Source organism: Coenobita brevimanus, chromosome 61, assembly GCF_032717465.1.
Source record: "Coenobita brevimanus isolate Jiangsu-jjx chromosome 61, ASM3271746v2, whole genome shotgun sequence".
In the NCBI taxonomy this organism is placed as follows: domain Eukaryota; kingdom Metazoa; phylum Arthropoda; class Malacostraca; order Decapoda; family Coenobitidae; genus Coenobita; species Coenobita brevimanus.
The window spans coordinates 28,350,651-28,375,717 of NC_137014.1; the positions used below are offsets into that span (position 1 = coordinate 28,350,651).

At 40.9% G+C, this 25,067-nt stretch overlaps 1 protein-coding gene across 2 annotated transcripts in view; it reads left to right on the forward strand.

Annotated features, from left to right (window-relative positions):
- Positions 1-19,271, forward strand: part of LOC145403813 (motile sperm domain-containing protein 1) — a 109,412-nt gene extending 90,141 nt beyond the window's left edge. For both annotated transcript variants that reach the window (XM_080275492.1, XM_080275493.1), the window contains exons 5-6: positions 15,516-15,668; positions 16,880-19,271. In XM_080275492.1, the coding sequence (XP_080131618.1) occupies positions 15,516-15,668; positions 16,880-16,914 (188 nt within the window). In that variant the 3' untranslated portion in view covers positions 16,915-19,271. The remainder of the gene's footprint in view (positions 1-15,515; positions 15,669-16,879) is intronic.
- The last annotated feature ends 5,796 nt before the right edge of the window (positions 19,272-25,067 follow it).

The window sequence follows — 25,067 nt, forward strand, 5'->3', positions numbered from 1 at the left end:
GAAAATCTGCAAAGTTTTTCATATGAATATCGTGCAATGTTTAAAGCCGAAATCGTGCAGAGACGAGACCGCCAGCCGAAATCCGACGATGCTGAGGGCTCCAAAATACCACATAAAAAGTCAAAACAACATGCCAGTGGTGTACCCTGAACAGGGTATTCCTCTAGACTTCAGAAAATACTTCAGTCTAGGCACTGCCTATTTTTCTATGCAATGGTTATCCAACATCTTTCTACAGCAGGTCCAGCGGGGCAGTAGACACACGTGAGTTTGCTATTGTATATGATCGTAACGTACGATCTTCAGCCGCGTCATGCTAATGTTTCTTAACGAATAATTGCTACATGTTTTTCATAACACTATTCATTTTTGTTTGGATGGACAAATACACGAAATGGATGTAAAATAAAGCTTATTGATATTTAAGGAAGGAAAGAATAATAACCATCCCAAAACCAAGATGGTAGACTCAACCCACCAATTTTTTATTCTCTTTGACTATATTACAGCCTCTCTTGCTTGTAGCAGTGAGTAAAATAATGTTGTTATAATTTTTCCCTTCCTTTTAGTGACAAAGAGGGCACATAAAATGTATGGGGCTTAGTTGACCGACTTTGATGTCGAAAATTAAATAATCTGGTGAAGAGTGGCAGTTTTTCCTTGGTTAGTGACATCGGGAATTCCTAAGACAAAATTTGGCCTTTGGGAAATTTCAGTTTTACCCCTATGTCCGAGCACCACAGACACCTCCAAAAAACAGCCATGAGCAGTTAACGGGTGAAAGGTACATTTCACCATAGGCCTGTCGCATCTGCATTGAATACTTGTTCAGCTACAGGCAGTAAGAATATGGTTAGTCATTAAAAGTGAGAGGTGCATAGATGGAAATGAGTAGAGATGCAAGCAGGCAACTACCCATGCGTGTTACTTAACGCAAAGGAGACAGTCTGGAAAATTAGTGAACTTAATTTGCTAAATATTTGTATTCAGCATCCACCAGTAAGTTGTGAGAGATATTAGTTTTGCATTAAATCTTTAATTTAAGTGGATACATGAATATACAAATCTTTCACCACTGCCTTGCATTCACAAGCAGACGTTCATCTGACATGTTTATAATCACTGATGCGCTTGGCATGATACAATTGTTCTATCCTCCTTGTAGAATCATATCTGACTCACAGAATTTTAGTTTGCTGTTTATTAGTGCCGTACTGTTCAAACCTGTCAGGGACTATAGGTTTGCATGGTTCCGTCAGTAGGTCCGTCAGTCCGTCCGCAGTTTTGTGTCTGCTCTGTAATTTACACATGCATGAACAGATTGAGTGTAAAATGGAGGGACTGTAAGAAAATGTTCTGGAAAGAGGTGAAAAGAGTAAGACAGGGTGGAAGTGAAGTTAGCAGGGGAGTGAAAGATAAAAATGGTAGATTACTAGTGGAGAAGGGAGAAAAAGTGAGCAGACGGAAAAAACACTTTAAGGAATTGTTGAACATAGAGGATGGAAGTAATGCAAGTATAAGTGGCTGGGGAATGGCTGGGAGAAGGAGGGAGGTGAGAAGACAGGAAGAAATCAGTAGGATAGAAGCTGTGGAAGCAATGAAGAAAGTTAAATCGGGGAAAGCACCAGGAGTTGATGGAGTGTGTGGTGAAATGCTGAAGCATGGGGGAGAGATAGTAGTAGAATGGATGTGGAAGATGTGCAGATTGGCCTGGGAGGAAGGTAGAGTCCCGGAGGATTGGAAGTCAGGTATAATTATTCCCTTGTACAAAGGAAAAGGGGAAAAAGAAGTGTGTGGTAATCATAGGGGCATTTGTCTTCTTAGTATAATAGGAAAAGTGTATGGTAGGATACTTATTGACAGAGTTAGAGAAAGAACAGAGAAATTAGTTGGAGAAGAACAGGGAGGCTTTAGGAAGGGAAGAGGTTGTGTTGATGAGATATTCATTCTTAGATCTTTAGTGGAAAAGTTTCTAGAGAAGGGAAAGAAGTTGTATGCGGCTTTCATGGATCTGGAGAAAGCATATGACAGGGTGGATAGACAAGGATTGTGGAAAGTGTTAAGAATATTTGGAGTAGTTGGGAAGTTGTTGAATACTGTGAAGAGTATGTACGATGGTGCTAAGGCTGCAGTGCTTGTGAATGGTGAACTAAGTGAATTTGTCTCTTTGAAAGTTGTGTTGAAACAGGGATGTGTCATGTCTCCATGGTTGTTCAATCTGTTCATGGATGGGGTAATAAAAGAGGTACAAGGTAGGGAAGTGGATGTTGGAGTGGCCCTGGTGAGAGAGGATAGTGTTTGGAAACTCCCTGTACTGTTGTTTGCAGATGATACTGTGTTGTTGAGTGAAGACTTAGGGGAGCTGCAAGGCTTGGTGGATGAGTTTGGGAGAGTGTGTAAGAAACGGAATCTAAAGGTGAATGTAGGGAAGAGTAAAGTGATGGTCTTTGAGAGAGGTGAAGTCAGTGAATGTACAGCGAGGTTGGATGGTGAGGAATTGGAAAATGTGAGTACGTTTAAGTACTTGGGTAGTGTGATGAGTAAGGATGGAGGTTTGGAGGGTGAAGTGCTTGAAAGGGTACAGCAGGGAAGAAAGGTTGCTGGTTCTTTGAAAGCAGTGATAAGAAACAGGGAAGTGAGCATGGAAGTGAAAAAGTTACTAACATGACAGTATTGTGATACCAACTCTAATGTATGGAAGTGAAGCTTGGACATTGTTGGAAGGACACAAGTCAAGAGTGAGAGCAGTGGAAATGAGTTATTTAAGAGGAGCCTGTGGAGTCACATGGAGAGACAGGCTGACGAATGAGGATATAAAGGAGCGTTGTGGTGTGGATGTGGATGTGATAGGAAGCATTATGAGGAACACACTGAGGTGGTTTGGCCATGTGGAGAGGATGGAGGGTGAAAGACTGACGAAGAGAGTGTATGTGAGTGAGGTGGAAGGGGGAAGAGGGAGGGGGAGGCCGAGGATGAGATGGAGGGATGGAGTGGAGAGGTATATGAGAGAGGGGGATGTGAGTTGGGAGCAGGGCAGTGAAATGGTGGGGGACAGGGTGCCTTGGAGGCGATTTGTTTGTGGCCACCCCAAACGGGATTGAGGCGTCTGGCAATAGATAGATAGATGAACAGATTTTGATATAGCTTTACACAATTGCTCCCCATACAATGACAGTGTGTTGCACGCAACAGCCAGCCATCTACTCCCAAGGTTAAGGTCACACTTGGAGCTCAAGCATGGTTGGGTGTTGTCATACTTAACATCTATACCTACATTTGTGTCCTCACTGTAACTTCCACATACATGGACAGATTTTTATATAACTTCACACAATTGTTCCCCATACCATGATGGTGTGTCGCATGGAACAGCCAGCCATCTACTCCCGGGGACAATTACATATGTATGGTTATCATCCAGTAGAGGACTTTGTTTTGCATGGCAATGCTTCACTCACTTGTTTATGATGTATTTGTGATAATGTACAATTATCTTAATCTGCACTGTTGAAATCTTTATTAATGATTAGTAGGGCCATTGGGTGTTTTGCTTTTGACTGTTTGTGGCCTTGGCTCTCATATTTTGTCATTATTTTCACCATTTATGGTGAACAGGGGTGTGTATTTGTACCAGTCACCTCATCCCATAGGCCTACTCCAAACCATGACCTTTATGGTATAATACTGAGTATGATTTTTTAAGGCAAATTTTTTGGGAGGATGGGGGATGTGGGAATGAGCATAATATAGCAGCAGCAACTTGTACACATCCAAGTTGCATCATTGTCCACCCTGATTTTTTGTCCGAGTAAGGCAAAGTGTGAGTTAGAGGGATCCAAATTACTGAGGTTTTACTGTATTCATAAAGCCTTTGCTGCTGTCTTCTGACCCAAACTAGTTATAAAGAAAAATGGCACAAACTTGGAGGACAACACCATATGCTGGCTTGCCAACTCTTTGTCTGGGCAGCAAACATGTTATGAAATTTCGGTGATGGAATTCCACAAGGTTTCTTCTCTTATTTAAACTCTTCATCCTACACCTGCATGATATTCTCACACTCCAGCCACCCACAAATATTATCTCATATTCAGATAACATTACCTTAGCAACCACACACCACCACACACCACACTGTAGACACAGCCTACACACTGCAACAGGATTACCTCAACACACTCCTGATTTGGGTCAAGGACAACAGGCTGACGATCACTCTAGGCAAATCCACTCCCACACATATCACCGGTAGTAAACATGAACACAGATACTATAGCCTAATCGATCTCATTTGAGAAGACACAAACCTTAAGCTTTTGAAAGTGCACAGCTGATTTGTTGTCAGAGTACATTCATTATTAATGGCTCATTTTCGACTCCTCAGTCCCGTAAGGGATGGCCACAAACAAATTGCCTCCATGTCGCCCTGTCCCTTGCCATTTTGTCCCCCCAGCTCACGTCCCCTCTCTCTCATATACCTCTCCACTCCATCCCTCCATCTCATCCTCAGTATCTCTCTTCCTCTCCCCCTCCACCATCATTCCCATACATTCTCCTCATTAGTTTCTTGTTCTCCATTCTTTCCATGTGACCAAACCACTTCAGTGTATTTCACCTAATGCATTCTATCACATCGACATCAACACAATGCTTCTTCACTTTTTCATTTGTCAGTCTTTCTCTTCATGTAACTCAACATGGTTCTCTCAAATAACTCATTTCCACCTCTCACTCTTGATTTGTGTCCATCCAACAAGGTCCAAGCTTCATTTTAGAGGTGGAATCACATTTCTGTCATGCAGTGCCTTATTTACTTCCATGCTTGCATTCCTATTCCTTATCACTGCTTTTAAAGAACCAGCTGCCTTCTTGCCTATTGTACCCTTTCACGGGCTTCTTCCTCTAAACTTCCATTCTTAGTTGTCTCACTACCCAAGTACCGTACTTAAACGCACTCACGTTTTCCATTTCCTTACCATCCAACCTCACTGAGCATTCAGTGACTTCATTTCTCTCGGAGACCACGGCATTACTCTTCCCTACGTTCACCTTCAGATTCCGTTTCCTACACACTTTCCAGACTGACTCATCAAGTCATGAAGTTTCCCTTTATCCTCAGTGAACAAGACAGTATCATCTGCAAACAACAGAACAGGAAGTTTCAAAATGCTGCCCTCTCACATTAAGTCTTCTCCAGCATCCACTGCCCTACCTTGTATCTCATTTATAACCCTTCCATATAAAGATTCAGCTCACTCAGTGTAGTGATACGCTATTTCATGGTAGTTCTACATCGAATGAAAAGCCAAATGATTTCCTGTAAACTAGGAAATCATTTAATACACTTGGTGGTAACCTTATAACCATATGTTCCCTGTGTGTCAGCAAGTGGGTTGGCAGAGGGTTAGTGTCCCTCCCCAGAAAACAATTAACTAAAAATGCAAAAAAATGCCTCGGACCAGGGCAGACCAACAGGTGACGACCAAGGATCAGTCAAAGAACATGGTACGGATTGCAACGTGGAATATAAAGGGTGCGAATGGTGAGGTGAAAGAGAGAGAGAGAGATTGTCCAGGTGCTTGAGGGTGCAAAAGTGGACATATGTGGATTAACTGAGACAAGCTGGAGAGGTGACAGTGTGAGAGAGTGGGAGTATGGATGTGGTATATGCACGGGAGTAGGTGAGAATGAGAGAGCTGAAGAACGTGTATGTATCATTGTGTGCAAGAGATGGAAGGAGAATATAGGTGTGTATGGATCATTTGGTTCAAGGATTGTTTGGATAAGATTGAAAGTAGGAATACAAATGTGGGCAATTGTGTGTGTGTGTGTGTGTGTGTGTGTGTGTGTGTGTGTGTGTTCTTACCTAATTGTTCTTACTTAATTGTATCTTTACAGGAATGGGTCAAGCTCGTACTGTCCCGTGTCTTAAACCATATTCATCGTACATATCCTTAAATTTGTGAATTGTTTTGGCACACACTATTTCATTCGGTAGTGCATTCCATTGATCAATTGCTCTGTTTGGGAAACTGAATTTCCTTACGCCTTTATCACCTCTCTTCTTATGCAGTTTTTTGCAGTGTCCTCTTGCTGATGCTTCCCCATATGTTAAGTAATCATTTATGTCTATTTTTTCCTTCCCTGATATGCATTTATATAGCATTATCATGTCACCTCTTTTCCTTCTCTCCTGTAGTGTTGGTAGATTCAGTTTATTTAGTCTTCCTTCGTAGCTTAGGTCCCTTAAGCTTGGTATCCATCTTGTAGCGGCCCTTTGAACTTTTTCAGTCTTGTCTATGTGTTTTTTGAGATGAGGACTCCAGACTACTGATGCATACTCCAGGGTTGGTCTAATGAATGATGTTATCCTTCTTAGCATGTCTTCATTTATGTATGTGAATGCTATTCTCATATTTGCAAGCAGTGTATATATGTTCCATACCTTCTCGCTGATGTGGTCACCCGGAGATAGTCTGTTATTGATAATCACACCTAGGTCCTTCTCTCTTACTGATGTGTGTAGGGTTTTATTTCCTAACGTATAATCCCATATGACAGGGTGGATAGACAAGGATTGTGGAAATTGTTAAGAATATTTGGAGTAGATGGGAAGTTGTTGAATGCTGTGAAGAGTATGTACGATGGTACGAAGGCTGCAGTGCGTGTGGATGGTGAACTAAGTGAATTTTTCTCCTTGAAAGTTGGGCTGAAACAGGGATGTGTCATGTCTCCATGGTTGTTCAATCTGTACATGGATGGGGTAATAAAAGAGGTACAAGGTAGGGTAGTGGATGTTGGAGTGGCCCTGGTGAGAGAGGATAGTGTTTGGAAACTCCCTGTACTGTGTTTGCAGATGATACTGTGTTGTTGAGTGAAGACTTAGGGGAGCTGCAAGGCTTGGTGGATGAGTTTGGGAGAGTGTGTAAGAAACGGAATCTAAAGGTGAATGTAGGGAAGAGTAAAGTGATGGTCTTTGAGAGAGGTGAAGTCAGTGAATGTACAGCAAGGTTGGATGGTGAGGAATTGGAAAATGTGAGTACGTTTAAGTACTTGGGTAGTGTGATGAGTAAGGATGGAGGTTTGGAGGGTGAAGTGCTTGAAAGGGTACAGCAGGGAAGAAAGGTTGCTGGTTCTTTGAAAGCAGTGATAAGAAACAGGGAAGTGAGCATGGAAGTGAAAAAGTTACTACATGGCAGTATTGTGATACCAACTCTAACGTACGAAAGTGAAGCTTGGACGTTGTTGAAAGGACACAAGTCAAGAATGAGAGCAGTGGAAATGAGTTATTTAAGAGGAGCCTGTGGAGTCACATGGAGAGACAGGCTGACGAATGAGGATATAAAGGAGCGTTGTGGTGTGGATGTGGATGTGACAGGAAGCGTTATGAGGAACACACTGAGGTGATTTGGCCATGTGGAGAGGATGGAGGGTGAAAGACTAACGAAGAGAGTGTATGTGAGTGAGGTGGAGGGGGGAAGAAGGAGGGGGAGGCTGAGGATGAGATAAAGGGATGGGGTGGAGAGGTACATGAGAGAGGGGGGTGTGAGTTGGGAGCAGGGCAGTGAAATGGCGGGGGACAGGGCGACTTGGAGGCGATTTGTTTGTGGCCACCCCAAACGGGATTGAGGCGTCTGGCAATAGATAGATAGATAGATAATCCCAATCAGGTCTTTTTCCACTTTTACCAAACTTGATTACACGACACTTGTCCACATTGAATTCCATTTGCCATGTATTACTCCATTCATGAAGTTTATTTAATTCTTCTTGTAGCTCTCTACAAGAGTCTGTGTTAGTAATTCTCCTTTGTATTTTTGCATCATCTGCAAACATATTCAGATAGCTTCATTTCCAGTGTTACTCTTTATATCATTTATATACACTAAAAACATGATTGGTGCCAGCACTGAACCCTGTGGTACTCCACTAGTCACTTCTTTCCATGATGAGTAGTTTCCCCTTAGTACTGTTCTCATTTCTCTTTTTATGAGAAAATCTTGCATCCAACAAAACAGTTTGCCTCAAATTCCTCCTTGATGGTACAGTTTCCATAAAAGTCTTTGGTGTGGTACTGTGTCAAATGTTTTCTTGAAATCTAAATAGATACTGTCCACCCATCCTTCTCTTTCCTGTATTGTGTCTGTTACTCTGTCATAGTAGCTCAACAGATTAGTAACACATGATTTTCCTTTTCTGAAACCAAACTGTCTTTCTGTTATCATACTGTTTTCTTCTAGATGATTTACCCAAGCTTTTCTTATAAGCTTTTCTAATACCGTGCTTACAACACTGGTCAGTGATACTGGTCAGTAGTTGAGTGGATTTTGTCTATTCCCTTTCTTGAATAAGGGGACAATATTTGCTTTCTTCCAAATATCAGGTAGTTTACCTTGACTCAAGGATTTCTTGAAAATTAAAAATAATGGTTTACTTAACTCCTTTGCACATTCTCGTAGTACCGAACATGAAATTTCATCAGGACCACTTGCTTTTCCTCTGTCTAATTTACTTAAGTCCTCCCGTATTACTTTTTCCGCTATTTGTATATCTGGTAGTATGTGTGGACATGCATATTCCACATAGTCCCTCTCAAAATTTTTTTCTTCGGTAAAAACTAATTGGAAATTCTTATTTAGCGCTTCACAAATATCTTTCTCTTGTATATAGATGATTCCCTCATCCGTAATGGATTGTATTATATCTTTTACCTTGGTTTGGCTTCTGATGGAGCTGTAAAATAGCTTTGGTTGATCACTACTTTTATGTATTATATCCTCCTCAAACTGTTTTTGGGCTTCCCTCCTTATTCTTGTATAATCGTTTCTTGCCTGTTTGTAATTATTATATGCCCTTTCACTATTGTTTTCTGTATCTATTCCATAACAAATCTCTTCTTTCTTTTGATTTTTTACATTCTGTATTGAACCATTTCTGTATTTTCTTATCTGCTTCTTTGTGCTGTGGGATGTACTTCTGGACTCCTATTTCATAAAATTCACAGAATTTTTTGTATACTTCATTTAAATCTTGTCGTCTAAGCTCATTTTCCCAATCAACTTTTAAGAAATACTTCTTTAGGTCTTGATAATTTCCCTTTTTATCTTGCTTTTCTCGTATTTCCCTAACCTTTTGTGTTCCTCTATATCTTTAGTACAGATTTCCTCTGATACTTATTTCAGTAAGCTCATTACATTTGCCATCTCCTTTTTGTCTCTTGTGATCTTGTTTTATACTTATTCCTCTTCTATACCAGTGATTACTATAGATTTGTTGATATCTACTGAATCTCTGACTAACTTTGGGTTGTTTTGGATTATTCTTTTCACTTCCTTTTTAATGCTTTTTTGCTCTACCCTTGTTTCTAAGTCTTCCTTTACTTTCACCATTTCAGCATATGTGGTTTCCACATCATTTTTGTAGCTTTGCACAGCTTCATTCACCTGTGTTATCTTCTCCTCAGTATCACTGCTCTGGTCTACCAGACTGCTTACTTGCCTAATTTTCTCTGTGTCATTTTTTAACTCTTCCGTAACACTCTCGTGATTGACTACTGTACTTGCCATTTCACTCATTTTCTTCATAAGTGTACTCAATTCCACTGTTAGTTCACTGATGGTTGTGTCTTTCTTGTTGACCTCCCTTCCTAGTTTTTCTATTTCTTCCTTTTGCAAGTGCATCTGCTTCTTTATTTCATCAATTTCATCCTTGAAAGCTATCTCCAGTTTATGTGTGTGTGTGTGTGTGTGTGTGTGTGTGTGTGTGTGCACACCTATGCAAGATTGTGCAAGCAGGGTGAAAGAAGCGTCCTGGGCAAATGCGGAAGTGTGCATGGAAAAAGTTTGGGAGGAGTGAGAGAGTATTTTTATTGGAGATATGGATGGGAATGTGAAGGTGGATGGAGTATTTAGTCAGTGGGATGTGCCTGCAGAAGTGGACGAGATTATCAGTGCTCTAGTGGGCATTTGTGCAGGGAGGAGGTTGGTGATAGCCAATACCATCTTTAGACACAGAATGATCCACGGATATACATGGCGAGTGATGAGAAGGGTGGTTTGTGGACTGAATGAATGGAAGGCAGTAATTGATTATGTGTGTGTGAATGATAGAATGAGGTGTAATGGATACAAGAGTATACAGAGGTTAGGGGAGTGGACTTTCTGAGTACCACTTGCTGATGGTGTAAGTCAGGGTACAAGTGCAGTGGATGAACAGGAGGAGGGAAGGACAGAAGGAAGTAGTCCATACAAGGGGGGTAGAAAGGTTGCAAGACGATGGAAAAAAAGCAGAATATAAGAGAGAAGTGGAGGAGTGATTGGGTAAATATGGTTTCAAGCAGATGGGGAAAGTGGAAGGTGTGAACAAGATATTCACAGAAGTCTACACAGCATGCAAAGGGGTGTGAGGGGTGAAGAGAAGATGAAAGAGGGTGCAAGGAACAGCATGGTGGAAAGATGAGGTGAGACAAGCTGTGGTGCAAAGAAGGCATATAGTGAGTGGCTGGGAAGTTGAGAGTTTGAAGAGAGAGTGACTTGTTGAGAGGAAGAGAGGTGTAAAGATTAGAAAGAGAGATTAAGAAGAGAGTGGATAAGGAATTTGGAAGGAATTTGACTGTAAAATGGAGAAAATGTAAGAAATTGTTCTGGAGAGATAAAGATATGTTGACAGGGTGATAAAGAAGTCAGTAGGAGAATGAAAGATAAAAATTGGTTCATTGATAGTGGAGAAGGGAGGAAAAGTGAGCAGATGGAGAGAACACTTGTAAGAACTGTTAAACTTTGAGAATGAAAGTAATGTGAGTATAAGTGGCTTGGGAATGGCTGGGAGAAGGAGGGAGGTGAGAAAGGAGGAAGAATCGAGTAGAATGGAAGTAGTGGAAGCAGTGAAGAAAGTCACAATCGGGAAAGCCCCAGGGAGGTGAGAAAGGAGGAAGAATTGAGTAGAATGGAAGTAGTGGAAGCAGTGAAGAAAGTCACAATCGGGAAATCCCCAGAAGTTGATGGAGTGTGTGGTGAAATACTGAAACATGGAGAAGAGGTAATAATAGAATGGATATGGAAGATGTGAGGAGTGACCTGGGAGGAAGGTAGAGTCACAGAGGATTGGAAGTCAGGTATAATTTTTCCCCTGTATAAAGGAAAAGGGGAAAAAGAAGTATTTGGTAATTATAGGGGCATTTGTCTTCTTAGTGTAACAGGAAGAGTATGTGGTAGGATACATACTGACAGAATTTGGGAAATAACAGTGGAATTACTTGGAGAAGAACAGGAGGGTTTTAGGAAGGGAAGAGGTTGTGTAGTTCAGATAATCATCTTTAGGTCTCCAATGGAAAAATTTCTGGAGAAGGGAAAGTAGTTGTATATGGTCTTCATGGATTTGGAGAAAGCATATGTCATAGTGGATAGACAAGAAATGTGGAAAATATTAAGAATACATGGAGTAAATGGGAAGATGTTGAATGCCGTGAAGAACATGTATGAGGGTGCTAAGGCGCAGTGCTTGTGGATGGTGAACTGAGTGAATTTTTCTATCAGAATGTTTGAATTGGATTGAAACAAGGATGTGTCATGTCTTCTTGGTAGTTCAGTATATGGATGGAGTTATAAAAAAGATACAAGGTAGGGCAGCGAATGCTGGAAGAGCCCTAATGAGAGAGAACAGCGTTTGGAAACATCCTATTCTGTTGTTTGCAAATGGTACCATATTGTAAAGTGAAGATGAAAGGGAAACTGCAAGGCTTAGTGAATGAGTTTGGGAGAGTGTGTAAGAAAACAAAATCTAAAGGTGAATTTAGGGATAAGTAAAGGAATGGTTTTTGAGAGAAATAAAGTCACTGAATGAACAATAGGTTGTAGGATGAGGAAATGGAAAATGTGAATGCATTTAAGTGCTTGGGCAGTGTGATAGTTAAGGATGGAAGTTTGGGGGAAAAAGTGCTTGAAAGGGTGCAGCAGGGAAGAAAGGTTTATGGTTCTTTGAAAGCAGTGCAAAGAAATAGGTAAGTGAGCATGGAAGTAAAAAAGTCGCTGCATGATAGTATTGCATTACCTACCCTAACATATGAAAGCAAAGCTTGGACGTTGTTGGAGGGACACAAGTCAAGAATGAGATCAGTGGAAATGAATTATTTGGGTGGAGAGACAGCCTGACAAACGAGGAAGCAACAGAACATTGTGGTGTGGATGTGTATGTCATAGAGAGCGTTATGTGAGATACATTGAAGTGCTTTGGCCATGTGGACGGGAGATGTTTATGCTGATGACTTGGTGTTAATTATAAAAAATGAAAGGGAGGCAGATGAAAGATTTAGGAAAGAGGGAGATGGAATGGGGCAGTGTTTGAGAGTAAATGCTGATAAAATAAGTGATGATATCTAGGGCTGGTGGCAGTACTATCAAAGCAGAGGGAGTGGCCATCAGCAGTTTGCCACAAGGATGTGGGAAGTAACTTCATCTTGTGCAGTGCTTGTGGTAAGTGGGTGCATGAAAGATGTATTGGTAGTAGAGGTAGACTGTGAAATAATGGTGATTTGGTGTGTTCGGTGTGTCGGGCACAACGTGTAGGAATGAGAGGCATGAAAGGATTGTCTGACTGGAGAGTCTCTCGAATGTGTGGAGGAGTTTTATTATTTGGGGCACATGTTATGTGCTGGAGATGGGGCTGGTACAAGATCTGTGGCTGTTGTAAGGAAAGAGTTGAGGAAGATCAGGGAGCTGTTGTGTCACCTAACACTGAGAGGGCTCTCCCTCTGTGTTAAGGGATCTTTGTATGTGGCATGTGTAATGCTGTATGGTATTGATAGCTGGGCAGTAAAGGAAGAGGATATTCATTGGCTCAGGTGAACAGAAATGACTGTAGTAAGGTGGATATGTAGTGCATCCCTGAATTCAGGGCATGGAGGGATTAAGATTGCAATTAAATAGTTGAGAGGAAGGATGGGACAGGAGTGGATTGGTGTTATGCTGAGGAGTGGTGGATTATGATGGTATGGACATGCTGGGAAGGTGAAGGATGATAGTTAGGTGTGGAAGGTGAGAAATGTGAACAATAGGGATATTGTTGCAAGAGGCAGACTGAAAAATATCTAGGTCAAGGTCATAGAGTGCAGTGTGTGTGTGTGACCTCAGGGATAAGGGACTGAATAGGGAGGCTATCAGAGACTGAGTAATGTTGAGAGCCACCATTAGATGACCTAGGCCAACGCATGCAAGCATGTTGGAGCCTTTATAAGTGGTACAGGATGATAACACAAGTGAAACATTAAGAGATGCAGTGGTGTTAGAGGTAGGCTGCAAAAGATTGCTGATTTTGTGTGTTTGGTGTGTCAGGGAGAGCATGCAGAGATTGACAGATAGGAAAGGATTGATCTTGCTGGAGATTCCCTTGAGTGTGTGGAGGAATTATGTTATTTGGGGGACATATGTGCTAGGGTAAGGAGTGGCTGGAGGGAGTTGAGGGAGTTGTTTCCATTCCTGACATTAAGAGGCCTCTTCCTCCATATTATGGAGCCTTTGTTTGCACCATGTTTTAGGAGTGTAATGCTCCATTGTAGTGAGATCTGGACAGTAAAGGAAGATGATATTCATTGGCTCAATTTTGCAGAAATAATAATGATTAAATGGATGTATAGTACATCCTTGAATGAGAGACTTGTGGTTTAGGATTGCAAATGAATGGTTGAGAGGAGGATGGGAATTGGCTAAATTACTGTTGTGATGAGGAGGGGTAAATTGAGATGGTTTGAGCATGTTGAGAAGGTGGAAGATAACAGCTGGGTGTAGAGGATGAGAAGTGTGAACATCGAGGATAGGGTTGTGAGAGGCAGACCAAAAAAGACCTGGGACAAAGTCATCTTGTGTGACTTCCAGAATAAGGGACTGAATAGGGAGGCTGCCAGATCTCGAGCAGCATGCAGAGCCACCATTAAGTGACCAAGGACGATGCATGTATGTTGGAGCCTTGATAAATCAACTGCTCGTTACAAGATGTTGCAGATAGCTTCCAGCCAAAATCCAGCCACTTGTTACCACTGATGCAGGTTGCTTCCAACGAAATAATAGTGATGTGTCACTGTCATCTTAAATGTTAGGACCAACTTGCCTAGCTCCAGGCTTCTACGCTTCTCATGGGGCGACATGGGATTGGATGATGGATGGATGGATTTTTTTTTTTTTTTTTTAGTGTTGTCTACAACACCAATAGGAATTACAACAATTCAGGAAAATTATGGAAAAGGCATGTGGAGGTAGAAGCGAAATAATAGGCAGTGGAAAAAATAGTTTGTAAACTTTTTTCTTGACCGCAAGAAGCAACTCCTACAGCCTGGTAACATTTCATTCATTCATTGCCAGATGCCATGTATCCCAGATGGGGTGGCCAATGGCTTAGAGTTAATTGTTTTACAGGGAGGGGCACTAATCCTCCACCAACCCCACTTACATTTTCTTCCATAAAATTGTTCCTAATTGAGCTACAGGGATCATTTTTCTTTTACCAGTATGTTGAGAAGGAAATTATCTGTGGCTACCTATGTCTCGGTACTTTATTTCAGAAAAAGCATATTTCTGTCTCAAAAAGTGAAATAAGAAAAGACTTAGTGGAATAACAGTTCATTTTGCCTCAGCTAGTCTTGCTTATACCACTGACAGAAAGCATGAGAGGTGTGAAAGGATTATCTTGCTGGAGAGTCTTTTGAGTGTGTGGAGGAGTTTTGTTATTTGGGGCACATGTTGCGTGCTGGAGATGGGGCTAGAACAAGCTCTGTGGCTAGTGTAAGGAGTATTGAGAAAAAAGAAGTATAAAGGTAGAAGCAAAAGTATAGGTGGCAGAATAAATGATGTGTAAACTATTTTCATTGCTGTGAAAAAGCAGCAACCGTAGCCTGGTAACATTTTCTTTCATATAACCATTCCTAACTGAGCTAGTGACCATATTTTTACCAGTTGTTAGGGAAGGAACTTACTTTCAGCAGTGTATCGCAAAACAAGTATGTTTCTATTTCAGTTAGTAAAGTGAAGACAATATTTCATAAATTAACTGTTCATTTTGCATCAGTAATCTTGTTTACACCACCAACAGGAATTACAACTATTCAGGAGTATTGGGGGGGGGGAAAAATGTATGGAGGTAGTTGTTGGGGAGGGGGGTTGGCTGTGTGGGATCCCACACAGCATGGGGTGGGTGAGTGATGAGTGCTTTGCTGCGGTTGGACGCAACTTGTGACTTTTGGTCATGAGAGGGTTAATAGTTAAGTACAGTACTGTACCATATATTGTAGTAACTTGCAAGGTGTAGGGGCCTAAGCTTGTGCTCTGTAGTCCATTTCAGTTCTGGATAGGTGTCTGTGGCCTTTACCTCGGATGGACTGATAATGGTGATACAGTGTTGTATTATGTGTGTAGGAGCCTTGAGTCCTTATCTGCTGCTGGTGTGTGTTGCAATGGTGTGATGATGACAGTAATGATGATATTGTTAATGATGGTGATGATGATGATGATGATGGGCCATGTGTTCAGGAGCACGGAGTCCAAGTCTGCTGCTGGTGGGTGGTGCAGTGGTGTGCATGGCAGGTCTGCTTTTACCCACGCTGGGGGAGGAGACACAGTCAGCGCTGCCACCTTACCTCCACCTTCCTGCTAGCTTCAAGATGGCCATCGCATATGCCTTGGGTATGCTTATCTTTTTTGCTGACCAGTCCTCACATAACCCATTCAGTTCAGTGACATACTGTATTGTAGTGGTTTATTCTTAAAACCTCAAACTACTTTGTTCTACTTAGAAGAAATTTTTCAAAGTGGACAAGTTATCAAAAACCCTCATTAACTTTTGTTTAAGAAGGATGCCTTCACATAGGTGCACCGATATTACTGGGTGGCTCAAATACACAAACATCCTTCAGCTCCCTTCCCATCCCCAGAAAGAAGGATGATGGAATGGAGGAAAAAGGCAACTTCACCCATATTGGACTGACTGTAAGGTAGTTTACCTCCTCTGAGTCATTGTTGTCATACCATTGTAAATTTTACCTCAAATGAAGTTTGCAGATTGGACTGTGCAGACCTTCATTGTGATCTTCAGCTTGGCAAAGGTTAATCAGTGCAATGCATATTTACCTGCATTAAGAACCCTCACCCCCACCCCAGTGTGCAGATTTGAAGTGCAGGTTAGTTTGGTGCAGTCTGAGCTCTAACTCACTCGTCCATGAAAACAGCTTCAGTTGTGATTTGCACTCCATGGGTTATAAGTTTCGTTGTTACAAGTAAAGCATATTTGCCAGTTTCCCACAGATGGGATTGGCTATATGCAGAAAGATGGGAAGTTTTAGAAGACAGCTTGGATTTACAATGAGGACTGCAAAATATAAATAAGAAATGGGTTTCAGAATACAGTATTGCTTTCTGTGTACAACAACTACCAGTACTGTACTGTAAAGTGGAAGAAGTGGTACATGGGCTGCATAGGTAGCAGTGGAACTTTGGTAGGCAATTTTTTTGTAATTTACTGTGGATGTAACAACAAACACAAGTATAAAAATAAGGTAACCTATTGTACTTGGTAGTTAATAGAATAGTTCAGTCTCATAGTTGTTTGTGAAATGACCGTCATTATCCTGACCTCTTCCTTTTACCTAAAGATGGGGGTGAGGGAGGACTCAGAAAGCAAAGAAAAAGAAAGCATAGTTCTGGGAAAGCTTTCAACAGTGTTGCCAGTGCAGTGGACCAGACACATCCACACACCATTTGAGCCCCCCAGAATCCTGGCTGTGCCTCTTGGGCCTAACCGCCTGTACATTATTAGTATTATTTTTGCATTCCCTACCATATAATCAATCCATCAGTGCTTTGTTTGGATTCTGATTTGTTTCTTGTTTTCTTGACAGGACTTCTAACGTACGCCATCCTGCGACCACTGTAGACTGCATGAAGGTTGGAGTAAAGAAAGAATGAGGATTGGAGCCATTAATACCACCCGACCTTTCTCCCTCTCTCTCATACACACACACACACACATACACACACTTACTCATTCATATATATCACAGGCATATTTTACACAGTATCTACATACTTTCAGCCTTGGAGACAACTCTGAATGATATGTATACAGCTGCATAATGGAAAAAGATCAGTAAGCTGTCAGTCAGAAATTTTTATGGTATCATAATGTGCAGATTCAGGCAGATAGATTTGTCGGCTATGGAAATTGAAATCCCAGCTTCATTGTGTCAGTTGTTATTGTTATCGGCCCCAGCCTGTCTGGCTGAGCGGACCCATAAACCCCAGGCAAGCAGCTGCCCCTTCAGGATTGTCCTATGCAGTGAACTGATGTTTCTTAGTGGCTAACAGAGCTGTCCCATAGCGAGGCACGAGGAATAATATGGAGGTTTGGTTCCTGGATGGAAGCTGCATTTGCATCTCTCCACCCAGTTAACAGGGGCACCATAGCAAACTTCACTTCACCATGTAAATTGGTTCTATGGTTACCATCCAGCATTGTAAATGGTTTCCTGGCTTACAAGAAACCATTAGACTTGTTTGTTAGTGTAGAGCCACGTGAAATGGAAAGAATAATAATAACAACTGACAAGATGGTAAGGGAGAAGTAGGAAGAGAGGAGGACAAACACAGAGATAGAATGAGAAAGCGGAAGGCAGAAGTAAGTAGTGCTGCATCAGGTGAGTGGGTGGTGGTTTCCATCACCTACCACTATTCTGTCTGCTGTACAATGGGCAAATAGGGCATTGGTTTTCTAGGCTGGCAGTTTCTCAGCATATTCCTTATAAGGGCTCTTTCATGAGCTGGGTACAGTCATCCGGGAATAGCAAGAATAAAATGTAAAAGAATGTTTTTTGTATTGAAGGTTTAGTGAAAGTTGTAGTAACTGCCATGAGAATTTTTTATACGGCTAGATAATAACATGTGAAAGTTGCAAGAGTTAATAAAAATGTTCTGAAGTGAATGAGTTACTGTGATTTTTTTTTTTTTTTTTTTTTTTTTTTTTTTTTTTTATAAAGCACGAATTGACCAGGCAGGAAAAAAGTATGAGAGCATTTCATAGTTGTGGAAAGAAGAGCTTCATGGATGATTGATTATAGGAATATTATATATATATATATATATATATATAATTTAAAACTACTCTCTACATATATCCTAAAGGGGTACAGTTTATAATACTTTATAAGACATTAATTTTTATGTTATTTACATGGTACAGTATTGTATGGGGCATTTTTAAAAGTCTGAAGTGAGAATTTGGTGCCATGTTCTTGTGGGCTTAAAGGTTTTTATACTTTGCATTCACCTTAGGGAACTGGGTCACTCCCTCAACTTTAATAACAAATAATGATTGCTTGAAATTCATTGAACCATGGTGATGAGGTAGGAATAGGTCTCCTTGATAAATAGGTAAATTGACCCTCCTATTTGACTACACATAACTGTCAACTGAACTGAAGAGGGTTAGGGATCTTTTTTTTTTTTTTTTTTTTTTTTTTTTTTTTTTTTTATATAGAGTAAGTCTACTATAATCTCTGTTAGTGATACATTTTGCATATGATATCATTGTATTCTCTTGTATATTAGTTATATCTTTTTAAACATTGAGAATTTGTATTAAATAGCATACAAGAGAACAAGAAATTTTCCCCTATGCTGAAATATGCTGGTAAGGAGGATGTACTTGGGAGTCCTTTAAGCAGACAAGAATTTGGGCCTTACTGTATAATAATGTCCCCAGTAGCAAGGAAACCCAAAGTGCCAGTGAATTCTGTTTTATTTTTGTGCTATCAGTCTCTTCCATTACTTCATTGACTGCTGAAAGTGTTCCTAAGTTATTGATGAATTGTACATGAATTGGTGTTGTTGGTGAGTAGATTTTACTGGACAACCAAGTTTTGTACAACAGTGTAAAGAGAAGTGTCAGATCTCTTATGTGGGGTATTTTGAAAAACTAAATACTACAGTCATATTCTGGGATGTGCTCAATTCCATATGCAAATTTTAGCTGTGACAACATAATATATGCAAGTGGTTTGTATTACTGTACAGGTGTATACAAGGGAAGAATAGTGCATTCTCATACACTTGCCATTTCCACCCTCCCCAAATAACGTAAGTGATTCCTGGTATTATGTAATTTTAATGTATTGCTGTGGTTAATTTTCAACTTTTGTATATTAATATGAAATAGTAATGTAAGTAGTGTATATGTAATAATTCCTTTAGCTCTTTGTTTTTATTTTTTTAAGCAATTTAAGATTACACAATTTATGCCTTATAATTCTTTCATTACCCTTATTTTAAATGGAAGTTCATATTAATATTAACCTGCAGGATCTGTACTTGGCCTTTCTTGTAATTGTAAGTATGATAACAAAATTTAACAACAGTGTATGCAAGAATTTTCATACTAATCCATTTTACATAAAAGTTGACGTTATTTCATTAATACATAGAAATTGAGAAGGTCTGTTTCCAGCCAGGTATGTCTTTAAAGGAGTTATTATTGCTATAGCTTGCTACGTTACAATATAAATTGAGAAGGTAAATGTAGTTCCTTCTCAGGTAGGTTTGATAGCCGTATAGATCTACAAGTGACATAGGTTATTGATCGGTTCCCGTTTTCTAAGATTCAGAGAGGGGTGGGGCTCGCCCGTCGCCATCTCAGTCGTCGTTCGTTTTCATGCATTTCGTTCGGCGAATAATTTATTTATTTAAATTTAGCCTTCAGTAGTCATTATATCAATAAACCAGCGATGATTACGTAGAATTTGTCCTGTTTAGTTATACTGGTGGAGATAATATACGGTATTAGCGTCAGTATAAGATTCCAGACATATGTAATAAAGGTGAAACATTTAGAAACAGGCGAGTCTAAACCATCGGTGTGCCAGAGGCCAGGCGCGTCCTCGTACCATAACAAACATGGCGCGCCTCATAGGGGAAAGTTACCCACTAATATGACCCAGTTTGCCCTTTATAACCAATCCACACTACGGAAGCCATGAGTGAAATGAAGTACTAGACCATGGGTGTTGTGTAGTCTGTGGAGATGAGGATGGATCGCCCGCCATTAAAGCCAAGCGAGTGTCCGTACTAGTGAGGCATCGGAGGGTGTTTCTAAGTGAACACTAATATATTTTTACATTGACTCGGTGCTATCCCCCAGATCAAGTGTTTAGAGGGCAAACGTAGCGGCGATTCCCACACCAAGCCAAAAGACTGTCTTCTGTGTCTGTGATGAGTGAAGGTGAGCGGAATTAGAGTGGGTTGGCGACATGAGAATGGGTTGACAGATTCCATTGATTTATGAAAAGGTCAAAGGGTTTTTCCTTGCATAGATGTTTATAGGATTAATAGAGCGAACTTCAACTATTGGTGAGCGAGTGAGAGAAGGAAGGATGTATCGGGGTGGGATGTGGTGGAATGTGTGATTGTGGTGGTGGGGTAAAGTGGTATTGATCCGTGAAGACACTCCTGCACAATAACAAAAGGAAGTGCATCTGTACTGGTTTAAGATTTATTATTTTTGTACTGACTTAAACGAGATGAAAGTTTGTTAATACTCCAGAAGGAAGTTTTCCAGCCAATGGTGGATTTAAAACTGATGATTAGTTATGATAACTTTTCAGCCATGGTGACCTTAAGTTACAGTACATTGTTATTTCAGTTTTGGACAAATTTGAGGCCATGGCTAGTGTAAAGTTCCTTTGGAAGTAATTATCTGATACCCTTGAAGATATATGTTGCTTTTATCCAGAAATAATCAATGTTCAGGTAGCTATTGCCCACTGATTTATTAGTATCTTGATAAATCGGATGACATTGTTCCCTAAGCAGTATTTCATTCTAGTTTACCTGTTCTCAGTTGAGCTTATTCATAAACAGAACTGAAATGCAAAAAATGAGCTTCAGGCAATGACATTTGTAGATGACTACCTCCTCAGTCTTTGTTCAAGATTTGAGCTTTGCTTCATTGACAGTTGATGTTCAGTTGATATTCTGTGAGACATGGTAGAGTAGCATTGCCAGAATAATCATGTTAGAGAAAGTTGTTTAGGTTCTGGTTACATTACCCATAGTCTGATTGTAAAGGAAGTTGTATTTGGCAGCTTTTGGGAACATTTTATCATGTGAATGCAACGGTTCCTGCAGTTGTCTTACAAACTTATGATCTCGAGGAAAGCAATTTTAGAACAGTACTGTATGCATCATGTAGGGCTGTGGAGTCAGAGTCGTGGAGTCATCTGTTATTGGTTCGTGTTGATAAAATTCCCACTACTCCGACTCAAGGCTTTTTGGTTCTGAAATATCATATTTCAATACAGTACTTAATTCAGTGTATTTCACAACCATGTTTAATGGTTTATTTGCCATTATGCATGCACTATAAGTAGAGGGTTTAAAATAAAAATCTGAGAATTGCATCTGTCAAAATTCATGAATAGTATTCATTTACCTGCATCATGTTCATGTTCTGTTTTATTAGTACAGTTTGGTATAGGCCATACAATACTGAAATCAGTCGTACTTGTAACATTTCCGGAGTCGGAGTTGGGAAATATTATCACTGACTCCACAACCCTGGCATCATTGAGTGTTTCTTGTTGATTTTACTGACAAACATTAGGGATACCTGTTTAAGTTTTTAAGGTAACCGCCAGTTCAGTTGCAGCAGCATACTTGTATTTACTGACAGTCTCACTGATTGGATGCGTCGGTGCATCAAACGTAATTAAATGAACACAACTTAGAGGCCATTCAAAGCTATAAGAAACGTAATGATTCAACTAACGTAACCTACTTTATCCCAACCTTACTTGCGTTAACTGGGGCATTGTACTCCAGACCTTGCATGATTTTAACTATCTAGGATTGTCACTATACGTAACCTGAAAGCCCTTAGTTTGTATCAGGCTAAGCCCAGTCTACGTAATGAACCTAATCTAACCAGTCCCAACCTAATATATCCTGACCTAATCTATCTCTCTCTCTCTCTATAGCACGACCCCCTGATCCTGCAAAGGGTGGCCGCAGACAAAACGCTTCCAAGTCGCTTTGTCACCCACCATTTGACTCCTCTCCCCCAACTCACTTCCCCCTCCCTCAAATGCCTCTCAACTCCATCCCTCCTCCTCATCTTCGGTCATCCCCTCCCTCTCCTTCCACTTCACCTACATACACCCTATTAGTCAGTCTTTCATTCTCCATTCTCTCCACATGTCCAAACCACCTCATTTATTTCTCCCAATTTTCTCAACCACATCTACAGTACATCCACCCCCCAACATTTCTTCACTTCTTCATTCGTCAACCTGTCCCTCCATGTCACTCCACAGGCTCCTCTCAGGTAACTCATTTCCACTGCTCTAACTCATGACTTGTTCCTCTCTAGCAAGGTCCATGCCTCATATCCATACATCATAGTGGGGATCACAATATTATCATGCAGTGACTTCTTAACGTCCATAATCACCTCCCTATTTCTTAACACTGCTTTCAGTGAACCAACACCCTTTCTTCCCTGCTGTACCCTTTCAAGCACTCCTTCCCCAAAAGCTTCATCTTTACTCATCACACTACCCAAGTACCAGTACTTGAATGCACTCACATTCTCCATATCCTCACCATCCAACCTCACTGTGCATTCTGTGACTTCATTCCTCTCAAACACCATAACTTTACACTTGTTTACATTAATTTTCAGATTCCTCATCCTACACACTGTCCCAGATTCATTCACCAAACCTTGCAACTCCCATTCATCTTCACGTATCAGTACTGTATCATCAGCAAACAGCAACACCGGAATCTTCAACATCTCACCCTCATTCAATAGAGCCACCTCCACATCCACTGCCCTACCTTGCACGTCCTTTACAACCCCATTCATGTATATATTAAACAGCCATGGAGACATCCACACATCTTTGTTTCAGTCCGACATTAGATCAAAGAACTCACTCAGCTCACTATCCACTTGCACCATAGCTCTAGCTCCTCCATACATATTCTTCACAGCACTCAACAATTTCCCCTCCACTCCATATATTCTTAGTACCTCCCACATACCTTGCCTATCTATTCCGTCATAAGCTTTCTCCAAGTCCATACATACAGGCAGCATACACTTTCTTTCCCTTCTCTAGGTACCGTACTTCTCCACTAAACATCTTGGAACAAATATCTGATCTACACACCCTTTTCCCTTCCTAAATCCCCCTTGTTCTTCTCCAACTAGCTCCTCTGTTATATGCCTAACCCTGTCAATGAGTATTCTACCATATATTTTTCCAGTCACACTAAGAAAACAAATACCCCTATGGTTACCACATACTTCTCTCTCCCCTTTTCCTATTTATAAAGGAACAGTTATACCTGATATCAAGTCCTCTGGAACCCTTCCCTCTTCCCAAGCCAATCTACACAACTTCCATATCCACTCCACAACAATCTCACCACCATATTGTACCAGTACTTCAGCATTTCACGACACACTCCATCAATTCCTGGGACCTTTCCCATATTGATCTTCATTGCTTCCAAACGTATCAGTAAGGCATTTGGAAATTACACCAAAAGTAAATGGTGTGTTAGGAGAGTTTAGCAAAAAATTTGGTCCTTGGTGGTGACTTCATTGGTGAGAAGGTACAGTATGTGTGATACAGGTCTGTATATTTCAGAGGTAAAATTTTTAAAATGCCCAGTGTCTATCTGTCTATTGCCAGATGCCTTAATCCCATATGGGGTGGCCACAAACAAATCACCTTCACGTCTCCCTGTCCCTCGTCATTTCACTGTCCTTCTCCCAACTCACCCCCCCCCTCTCTCATATACCTCTCCATTCCATCCCTCTGTCTCATCCTCGGCCTCCCCCTCCCTCTCCTCGTCAGTCTCTCACCCTCTATCCTCTCAACATGGCCAAACCACCTCGGTGTGTTCCTCCTAATGCATCCTATCACATCCACATGTACACCACAACCCTCCTTTATATCCTCATTTGTCAGCCTGTCTCTCATGTGACTCCACAGGCTCCTCTTAAATAACTCATTTCCACTGCTTTCACTCTTGACTCGTGTCCTTCCAACAACATCCAAGCTTCACTTCCATACGTTAGAGTTGGTATCACAATACTGTCGTGTAGTAACTTTTTCACTTCCATGCTTACTTCCCTGTTTCTTATCATTGCTTTCAAGGAACCAGCAACCTTTCTTCCTTGGCATACCCTTTCAAGCACTTCACCCTCCAAACTTCCATCCTTACTCATCACACTCCCCAAGTACTTAAACGTACTCACATTTTCCATTTCCTCACCATCCAACCTCACTGGACATTCATTGACTTCACCTATCTTGAAGACCATCACTTTACTCTTCCCTATATTCACCTTTAGATTCTGTTTCTTACACACTCTCCCAAAGTCATCCACCAAGCCTTGCAGCACCCCTTCATCTTCACTTAACAACACAGTATCATCTGCAAACAACAGTACTGGTAGTTTCCAAAACCTACCCTCTCTCACCAGGGCTGCTTCAACATCCACTGCCCTACCTTATATCTCTTTTATTACCCCATCCATGTACAGATTGAACAACCATGAAGACATGACACATCCCTGTTTCAACCCAATCTTCAAAGAGAAAAATTCACTCAATTCGGTGATGTATCTATGATATATATATATATATATATATATATATATATATATATATATATATACTGTATATATATATATATATATATAAATCTCTAAATGGCCCTTTCTGTCTATCTGTCTATCTATCTATAGCCCGGTGCCCTAATCCCGCAAAGGGTGGCCGCAGACAAAACGCCTCCAAGTCGCTCTGTCACCCACCATTTGACTACCCTCCCCCCAACTCACGCTTCCCTCCCTCATATACCTCTCAACTCCATCCCTCGACCTCATCCTCGGTCTACCCCTCCCTCTCCCTCTCTCCACCTCACCTACATACACCCTCTTAGTCAGTCTTTCATTCTCCATTCTCTCCACATGTCCAAACCACCTCAGTGTAATTCTCCTAATATTTTCAACCACATCCACATCCT